General features: G+C 36.6%; 1 protein-coding gene across 2 annotated transcripts in view; it reads right to left on the bottom strand.

Annotated features, from left to right (window-relative positions):
• LOC109234191 (zinc finger protein ZOP1) overlaps window positions 8,468-10,875 on the bottom strand; it is an 11,110-nt gene continuing 8,702 nt past the window's right edge. For both annotated transcript variants that reach the window (XM_019400183.1, XM_019400108.1), the window contains exons 4-5: window positions 9,479-9,574; window positions 8,468-9,396 (exon numbers count right to left, since the gene is read on the bottom strand). In XM_019400183.1, coding sequence (XP_019255728.1) covers window positions 9,047-9,396; window positions 9,479-9,574 — 446 coding nt within the window. In that variant the 3' untranslated portion in view covers window positions 8,468-9,046. The remainder of the gene's footprint in view (window positions 9,397-9,478; window positions 9,575-10,875) is intronic.

Here is a 10,875-nt window from a genome sequence, read left to right as displayed (position 1 = left end):
AAATCATGAAAAGCACTAATAAGAGCATTTTGTCATCACTTTTAGCATTAAAACTACACAAGAAGGTGATTATTTAATGGTGTGATTATAGTCAAATTCACCTATTATCAACACCCCACACTTAAATCTTTGCTCGTCCTCGAGCAACTAAACCACACTTCTAGGCCTAACTGCTCAATGCATTGCCCCAATTTTATGTCACACCTGCTCTTATCAAAGATTGACCTAAGCGGTGCACAATCATATCTTAGATGCAGACTCTCATGCCAAAACACACTTGTGCTAACTCTAATTACTCTAACAGAAGTGAAAACTCACTTTTTCTTTCTGAGTCACATGCCCTCACATAAACAAAATTTGAGAGAAGTTCCACACACATAAAATTCAACAACAATGAACCATATATAGAAAGAATTCACTCACTCTCAGCAAAGAGCATTCACATGCCACACAGACACACCATAAGCTTGTCCCTAGTGTAATACTCCACTAATCGAGCCATTCAGTCAAAGATCAAGAGGTCTTTATAGGTTGTAATGTAGGCTAAAGGACGGGTAGGATATATTTGGATATAGTGACTAACCTCCCTAAGCACTTTTAATACAAACTTCCTTTTGTTTCACCTTCATGTTCAACCCAATCCTTATTCCACATTTTGTTTCACTTGTGACCCCCATTTTTCGTTAGTTACAACTGGCTTCTTCTTTTCTTTTCAGATTTATTGTACACTGCCAGTTCACCAACCAGAACCTTCATTCTTGATTCCCCTTTTTTTTTTCACTAGCTCTCTCCCACCCCACACTTTGACTTTTGTATATTCTTTAGTGATTAAGTGCTTCTAGGAGGTAAGGGTTCAAACAATTAGCTTATTCAAACAAAACGATTTAGATTATTATAGGGTTATCAAAGAACAGGCTTCAGGCTCAAAGGGGTTAACTATGGCAATGCACAGGTGGATTCTCAAGTATAAAGGGTTGCACAAAGAAATGCCTCAATCATCTCTAAAACTAAATGACTTCTATTTCGCTTTGCAAACACACAGGGCAAGTTCTAGGTATCATATGCAAGCATAGGATGCAAGTAACAACTCACACACACTTAGCATGTAACTCATCCCGAATCAGTTCATCAACACAGTCATACGAGTGTTCAAGCCAGACAAGATGTGCAAAATTAAGGCATATATTATGAGTCCACAAACAAGCTTAGACGTCCCCTCTCAAGTTCTTTTCTTTGCAAGTGTGCACCTTTGGGGTTACATTCTGACCTTCACCCATCTAATCCTAACACTACAAAGGAAAAATCTACCTAACCCGGTTCAAGAAAAAACCCTTGGAAAAGAACCGTGGTCAAAAGAAAAACCAAGGGAGAGGTACTACACTACCTAAAAGAAGAAAATAAAAATAAAAAAAATTCTACATGGACTACTTCCCTCAAGAGTACTGTCCACATAGTCCGTCATCAGGAAGAGTCCTCTACAAGTTTTTTTTTTTTTTATATCTGACTTTGACCCTCAAGAGACCCGTCAACAAGTGTCCGTCGTTGGGCCAAGTCAGCTACTCCTAATATAACACACTCACATATGTACAACACATCTAATGCTACAACACAACAACATCTATATACATTACAATACACAGTTAGAGCAAGTCTCCCACCCCACACTTAAAATCATGGCATGTCCCCATGTCATATTAATAAAGTAAAGAGCAGAAGGGTGAGAAGACTTCCCTGAGACTCAATCCGAGTCGGAGACGGTGCTGGGGTCTACATGGCAGGCCCTCCCCAATGCGCGTAACCAAGCCATAAACCGGCTCTCAGATCTAGCCTGCCTCTGTGACATGGCATCCATCCGCGTGTGTAGACCATCCACCGAGGTGCGGAGATCCGCGACCTCTTCCTCCAAGGAGCGCAGCATAGGCTGGGAGGACTGTGAGCGTGATAGGTCTGCTCCAGAATGGGGGCGCCGAGAGGGCCCGACACTGTCAACAGACCTCCTGGACGGTGCAACAGGGACCGGATCATCCTCCTCATCATCAATCTCAATTGTGGTGCGGGTGCCCCTGCCCACTCTGATGCTAGAAGCTTTGAAAGCTGCTTTGGGAGGCAAATCGCCATCAGCAGGGTTGGTAAGGGTGTTCCTCATCAAGCACAATGTGGTCACCAAGGAAGGGAAATAGAATCCCTTTGTCAGCAGCGGGCCCCGTAAGACCATTTCATCTCCAATTACCCGTGCCGCATCAAAATCCTTCCCTGTCACAAAGCACCAAGTCAACAGTGCCCTATTGAAGTTCACGTCCGTGGTATTGCTAGAAGGCAGGAACCTGCTACAGATAACAGTCAACCAACACTTGGCCANNNNAAAGCAAAAGGTGTTGGACAAGCGAATCCCCTACCCTCTGTCACTCTAGATTCCGTTCTTTATGTCCCTGGCTGTCCTTTTAATCTTGCATCTGTTAGTCGTTTGACTCATGCCCTCCATTGTGGTATATATTTTATTGATGATTCTTTTATTATGCAGGACCGCAGTACGAGACAGACGATTGGAACAGGACTTGAATCAGAAGGCCTTTACTACCTTAACTCACTCAATTCCTCCAAGGCATGTCTAGTTACAGATCCTCCGGACCTAATTCACAGACGTTTAGGACATCCAAGCTTATCCAAGCTTCAGAAGATGGTGCCTAGTTGAGTCATGTCAGCGCGAGAAACATACCCGAGCCTCCTTTCCTCGTAGTATTGAGAGTCGTGCAGAGTCTGTTTTTTCTTTAGCTCATTATGATATATGGGGTCCTACTAGAGTCAGTTCAATCTTGGGATTTCGTTATTTTTGTCAGTTTCATTGATGATCATTCAAGATGTACTTGGATTTTCTTAATGAAAGATCGTTCTGAGTTGTTTTCTATATTCCAGAATTTTTGTGCTGAAATTAAAAATCAATTTGGTGTTTCCATTCGCACTTTTCGCAGTGATAATGCCTTAGAATATTTATCCTCTCAATTTCAGTAGTTTATGACTTCTCAAGGAATTATTCATCAGACCTCTTGTCCTTGTACCCCTCAGCAAAATGGGGTTGCAGAGAGAAATAATAGGCACATCATTGAGACTGCTCGCACACTTCTCATTGAATCTCATGTTCCGTTGCGTTTTTGGGGCGATGCAGTTCTCACAACTTGTTATTTGGTTAATCGGATTCCTTCATCTCCCATCCAGAATCAAATTCTGTATGCAGTATTGTTTCCCCAGTCACCCTTATACTCTGTTCCCCCTCGTGTTTTTGGGAGCACTTGTTTCATTCATAACTTAGCCTCTGGGAAAGATAAGTTAGTTCCTCGTGCTCTCAAGTGTGTCTTCCTTGGTTATTCTCGTGTTCAGAAGGGATATCGTTGTTGTTGATACCCAATTTTTCCCTATGTATTTATATATACTCAAAATATTCTCAAAATAGTCTGTACATGCATATATAAGCATGCCCAAGAGTTTTGGTATTTTTCCCTTATTTTTTAAAGATCTTAAAATCAATTTGTTGGCTATTTTAATAGTACAAAATTCAATAATTATTCCCAAACTAGCATTTTGGTGAATAATTTATTTCATTCTCATATTTACACTAAGATATAATTAAAGTAATTTTTTGCGTATTTTTATACGTTTGTTTGGTATTTTTTTTTAGCTAAATTGCATACAATTGCAATTATGGCCTATTTTACAATTAACAGCATTTTATAATCATAAAATCACTTTTAGTATTTTTACATTAATATTTATATATTATTAATTAGTTCAGTACCTGTAATTTATTTTTAAATCATTTCTTACTATTTTTATAAAATAATAAAAGGGGAAAATTGGCTATTTAACAAATAGCCCTTATTATTTCAATTATAGCCAATTTAGCCCCATACCCATCAGATTTTTAATTAAACCCAAATGGCCCAATAACCCGTTTAAACCAGCCCGACCCAAGCCCCCTTTGATCTGAACCGTTGATCTTTGAGATCAACGGCCTCAATTCGCCCTTCCTTAATTAAACCTAATGACTAACCCTAATTCCCTCATTTTCATTTCAGTAGCCGCCCATGAACTACCCCTTCCCCCTCTCAAACTCTCTCGAGTGTTCTTGAAACCCTAATCCCCTTCCCCCATTTTCGACCTCTAACTCACCAGAACCCATGGCCTCTCAGGCCATGGATGATCTATGCTCACCTCCTATCGCTCCTATGTGCNCAAGTTATGCACACTAAATAGGCACAGCTAATTGAGGATCCTGTCAATTAACTACAACGAACACGAAGTTGAACAAATAGAGATTAAACTAGCAATTTGTATTCACATAAACAAGAAGTTCATCACCCAATAGGTTCCATCAAAACCTTAGACAAGGAATTTAGCTACTCATGGCTATGGGAAAATAAACTAAGATTGAATTCATCATAAAAATCAAAAGAAAAGAAGAAAGATGTTTAGAGTACTCTCTCACAATGGTTTTTCTTGCTAAGAAACCTTAAAAATCAATACATGCCTCTCTTGGGCGAAGTCTAATGTTTTAAATAGGGTTTAGGTCTAAAAATCCCGTAATTGACACTTTGGTCCTGTAGTTTCTGCGCCTGCCGCGGTTCTGCCGCGGTCGTGGTAGAACCGCGGCCAAACACCCTCGCGGATTCTCTGATCTTCTGAAGCTGCTTCCCACCGCGGTTCTGCCGCGGTCGCGGTGGAACCGCGGTGGATCTAGTACTCTGAATCTTCGGCCTGTTTTGCATGGTTCACTTGGGAAATTTCACAGTTGGCCTCTTTTTCATCACTTTTAACTCCAAAACTGCTCCTTAGCCTTCCTATACATATATCACCTACAAATCATGAAAAGCACTAATAAGAGCATTTTGTCATCACTTTTAACATTAAAACTACACAAGAAGGTGATTATTTAATGGTGTGATTATAGTCAAATTCACCTATTATCATCTACTAACACAAAAATATATATATACATCTCCCCTTTGTATTTGAATTCTTTGAGGTGATAAATATGTAAACTTATGGCATTTATTTTCCCCTTTAAGAAAAGAAGAGTAAGAATAATTTGAACGTTTTAGCCCTTTTGCTTCATCTTCATTCGAAATTGATCTTGAAAAATACGTTTAGTCGTTATTGTTGCCTTTGAGAAAATCACTTTGCAGGAAGGATAGTGGAACAAAGCAAAAGGAAAAAGAAGTACAACGTAGGCTCATGTCTTTTACTATCTCTTATGGCTCATTTGGTACGAGAGATAAGGGATAATTAATCACGAGATTAAATTTGAGATGAGTTTATTCCATATTTGGTTGAGATAAAATCGTGGTATAATTAATCTCGTATCTCAGCATTTTAGTGTTTTTTATCCTATGGGAGGGTGGGATAACTAATCCCAAGATAACTAATCATGAAATAACTTGTTTCCAAGCAAACTGACCTTTAGAGTTATCTTCCTGTTTCAAGTGTTAAATGTTTGGTTAGCATTGAATATTTACATCAAAATTAAGTAATTTAACCATGAAAGTGACAAATTAAACGAATAATATATGTCACTTATAGCCATTAAAGCTTATATGCAAGACATGCGAGTAGATTATATTTTGTAGTGCAAGTCAACTCCAGTACTACAACTAATTAATGAAACAAGAGACTAGTGTGAACCCATAGACTAAATTGCTACTATTAGAATTAGATATGCAGAAAGAAACAAACACAGAATTCGCACTGTTTAGGCATTTTTGAAGTCCAAATGCATCACCAGTCAACCACGCACTGGAACACCAATTACTACTACGCACCAATTTCAAAATCACGGTTGATTTATTTGACATGTCAAAGTCAAATAAACTGACCCACCTAAGTCAATGCTCAAACGTGTAAGGTATGCAGACACATATAGGGAACAATTACAAATGTTTATGCATTAAATATAAGATGACAAATACTCAAACGACATTACATAGCACGTTTTTAGTATTTAGGTAAATTATTATTGAATTTATCAATGCATTAGCTAATTTATTTACATAATGAATAAAAAATAACCAGGAAATATTACTAGGTACTTCTAATTTGCTATAAATATTACTTGCTACTACAACAACTCAAAATTACAAATAAGATATTTTAAAAAAAATCACCATGAACTTACAATATAATTGCAAATCTTACTTTTTTTAAATCTTTTATTCAACTTCTAGTCCAGACATCTTAAACTTTTTTCATAAAAAGAACACTTTTCTTCTTCCGATGTTACTTGAAACATGGTTAGTTTTTCTGTTTTTTCTTTTCCATCTACGTTATTATAGCCTTCTTAATTGTTAAAATTCGTAAATAATGGAATGATCAAAGCCATCAAATGCTCCTTGAACACATGGCAAAAATCAAATGTGGCATTGGGCCAGGGCCGGCTCTAACATAGAATGGGCTAAGGCAAGTGTCTTAGGGGGATTTGCATTTATACCCGCTTTTTGGGTCATGTTTTAACTTGTGCCCGCTTTGCAAAATAAATTGCAAGCGTACCCACTTTTTCGCGTAACTTCAGCATACGGGGCTAAAATAGCAAGGGAATCACGCAAAACTTCAGCATTCTAGTAGACGGGCCTGAAGTAGCAAGTGTGCTGAACCAAGTGTGCTGAAGTTTTTGTTTGTAATTGTTGAACTTAAGCATAGTAACTGAAGGTTTGTTCTCTATTTGCTGAAGTTTTTGTTTGTAATTGCTGAACTTAAGCATAGTAGCTGAAATTTTGTTCTCTATTTGCTGAAGTTTTTGTTTGTAATTGCTGAACTTAAGCATAGTAGCTGAAGTTTTGTTCTCTATTTGCTGAAGTTTTTATTTGTAATTGCACTAAATAAGCTGAAGCTTTTTTGTCCTGGATTCATTAGTTTTGTCATTAAGCTTTTTCAAAAACTTCAGCAGAAGATGCTGAAGTTATTTAGTTCATTTATAAAAACTTCAGTACTAAATAAGCTGAAGTGTTTTTGTCATGGATAAGCTTTTTCAAAAACTTCAGCAGAAGATGTGAAGTTATTTTTGTAAAAACTTCAGCACTAAAAATAAGCTAAAGTTTTTTTGTCCTGGATTCATTAGTTTTGTCATAAAGCTTGTTCAAAAACTTCAGCAGAAGATGCTGAAATTATTTAGTTCATTTGTAAAAACTTCAGCACTAAATAAGCTGAAGTTTTTTTGTCCTGGATTCATTAGTTTTGTTATAATCAGACTACTATAAAATAATCAGATTGCCAACAGTATCTAAATCATAAAATTTTGGAAACAAATAAACGTGAAAAGAACAGAATTATCATGAAAAGAATCACTAAGTGTGACCTTAAATTTCCCGTACGTGGAAATATTCACAAATTATTGTCTACTAACTTACGTAATTATTTATAATTTGTTTTTAAATAATCTGATAAACATACTTATGGCAATCATCCCATGAACTGAAGTTTCATAGCAGCACCAACAGCAGCAGAAGAAAGAAGAAGAAGAAGAAGAAGAAGAAGAAGGAGGAAGAGGAGGAGAAGGAGGAGAAAGGGGGCTGAAGTTATTTAAAAAGTGGGTACAAGTTAAAAGTTTTAAAAAAAAAAATGGGTATAGGTTAAATGGAGGCGACCAAATGGGAGCCCCGTGCAATTTTTACAGTGCCTTAGGCCCCCAATTTTGGGGGCCCCATTTTTTAAGGATAAGGAGTATATTTTATAAGTTTATAGGTTTTCTTTTAAAAAAAAAATTTATGTATATAGTACTTTTGTACTTTTCATATAAAAAGAAAGAAAAATTTAGATATATTAATAAATTAAAGTTTAAAATAATAGAAAAATAGTTGTCACTTTGATTTGATTTGACAACTCTACTTTTTTATTCTTCCAAGTAAACCATAACCAACGTTTCAATTCTAGTGCTAGTATCCATTCATTATTTATATTCCATAAGACATATCTTCTTCCTTCCTCCTTATTCATAATTCATGCTCATCTTCTTAATTCTTTCTACTGGATTTCTTTCTTTCTCCAAGACTCCAACAAGCCAACAACTAGATATTTTGGAATCAAAGTCTTCAAACTTCTTGATTCAGTCGTTCATTGGATAATATCATTCTAACTTTCTAGTATTATTTTTATTTGTTATTTATTATTTTATTAATTTTACTCTGTACATATTGTTTAATTTTTTTTTTTTTTTGAATATATACGTCAACAAGAAAATATGCATCTGGTTATTCAAAATACAAAAGAAAAGAAAAGTTGGAAATTTAATAAAATCTCAAAAGGAGCTCTTGACAAATTTTTGACAAACAATGAAAAATAAGGCCCCATATACGCTTGAGCCGCCCCTGCATTGAGCATTATTAGGCAATCTTCTACTGGAGCAAATCTGGTCCAAAATATTACTACCATTTTCCATTTGTTTCCTTACCATGCCACACAGGAGAAGATGAGCACACTTTCTGTAATCACAAATAAATTTCAATGTACTTTCAAATTTAGGTTCTACTAGGCGAAGTATAACAAAGAATTTTGCGTACCCAGAGCAAAATATATCTTGAATAAAAATTTACAATATTTGCGTACCCAGAGGAAAATACAAATAGAAGAGAAAGGAAGAGCTAAAAAAAAGCCAAGCCACACCCAACGAGTATCCTTCTGTGTGAAGAGTAGGACTAGACAACAAACTGAGCCACAGTTAAAAAGATTAACCAACGAAAACAAAGAGCAACTTGTAATTTTTCGTACACATATACTTCTTGGTCACTTCTTCGATGTTAGGGGAGAGATTGGAGAACAATGGACCTTGCTGGCAAACTTTAAACTCATGGAATCCATTTTTGACCTGCTGGTTATCCATCTTTTATAATGGGTTATATGGATATGAGCAATATTTGATCTGCCTTAAATGAGTCAATTATACAACCCATTTTTAAATGGGCGGATTGGACGGATACTTGAAAATTTTATCCATTTTGCCAGCATTAAGATTCATAATGAAAACTCACCTCCTTTAAACAAGAAAGTGTTTGATGAAGCATAAGAATCAATGCTTATAAAGGCCAAGCAGTGATTTCTCTCTCTCTTCAACTCTCTTCTTTGCAGCCTCCCTGGCCTTGCGTGCTGCTGCTTCCTCCTCTGTGACAACTTTTGGCTTCTCACTTTCTCTTTTTCTTTTGTTAACCGTCAGTGAAGAAGGTTTACCTTTAACAGATCTCATGGGATTTGGAGGGGTCGAAACAACACGCCCTGGTGGAGGACCACTTTGGGGAGCTTCTGTGCTTTTATTTTCTGAACTCATCATTGATACAGGTGCTTTCCCTAGAGGTTTCTTTGGGGCGGAGGTTGAAGAAACCTGAGTTGCAACAAGTGCCTCTTCCTGTGTTACCCACCTACCTGTCACGTTTCAATCAATTAAACATGCTGCCGGAAAAAAGGAATGGGGTAGCTAAATGGGGCTTTGGGAAAGAAGATTTACCTAAAACATCTGTATAATAGAAGCCAGAGTTAGGATCATAGTGACATCCATTACTTTGATTGTAATAATAGCCTGATGAGCTGTCATACTCCCACTCTGTTATTACCAAAACAGTGTTAGCTCAAGCTTAATACTCAAGACAACATTAAGAAGACCAACATTTTAACTCAAACTTGAAGTAAGCGGTATAGATAGCCTAAGTGTGGAAAGAGAGGACTCTTAGGTACTAAGTTGCTTGGACATGGGTGCGGGTGTCCGTCACGAGTGCGAATATAGAGGTCGGATCCTTCGAAATGTAAATTCTAAGATTCGGGGATACGGATCCTAGTATGGATACGAGTGCGGGGATCCGGCTAAAAATAATTCAAAAAAATAAAAATTTAAAAATATCTCTAAATTTGAGAAATTTTGTGGACTACTTACGTATAGCTTGTAAAGTGTGGATTTCTTTTTTATTCTCAAGTTGTAGATAAGTAAATGATTGATTTCCTAGATAAAATATGCTATTTTCTTCAAATTTACCCAAGTTTTGGTTCCGATTTCGGGAATCAAATTGTATCTCGTCTTGAATTTTTCCGTCCTTCATGGTCAAAGTACCCAAAATTGCTTGAACAGATTCGGTAGGGATCTCATACCCACACCCATACTAGTGCCGTGTCGACACGGGTGTTGCACCTAAACTGCCGTGTCGGAGCAACTTAGCTTAGGTACTTAACCTTTGTATTGTCAATAGAATTAGAATCCAACCTAGTACTGTTAATTTCCTACTTCACCAACCTTGTGTCACCTAAAATACTTGAAGAGAACCTGGCCACTAAAGCAAAATGAGCAAGCTCTTTCAGACATGAAAATTTTCACCCGCTCAAAAAGGTGTATCCAAAGCAAAAGGTAAATCATCTGGAATTCTGGAAATCAGAAAACTAGTATATGCGAAAATGGAGAAAGACGTGATGTTTTTTCATATAGTCAATCTCTTAATGACCGGATAAACGTTCTTTGAAAAGAAGCGGATTAGTTAACTTTTCTTATAGTTTTTGTATAACGTAATCAAGGTATTCTCTAGAAAGTGTGATATGCAGCACTGTATTTAGCCAAGGTGGTCACGAAGGAATTGCAAAGAACCAGCAGAAGGTACAAAAACCTTAACAAACCAAAAATCAAGCAAGAAAAATGGAAAACTAATAGCAGAGATTATTTCTTTATATATGAAAGATAAGAGACTTCACCATTAACTATCCGTAATCCAGAAAGTTAAGTGGGAGAAGCACTGAAATGTTATCAATTACCAATTTAACTCGTATGCAATTTAATTTTTTTTTTCTTCTGAAGATTGGAAAATGATTAAAAACTATAAATTAATCATGACATATTTTTATTTTTATAGCCAACTTTTTTTT

The sequence above is a fragment of the Nicotiana attenuata genome, chromosome 1, assembly GCF_001879085.1.
Source record: "Nicotiana attenuata strain UT chromosome 1, NIATTr2, whole genome shotgun sequence".
In the NCBI taxonomy this organism is placed as follows: Eukaryota; Viridiplantae; Streptophyta; class Magnoliopsida; order Solanales; family Solanaceae; genus Nicotiana; species Nicotiana attenuata.
This window is presented reverse-complemented; position numbering and strand designations above follow the sequence as displayed.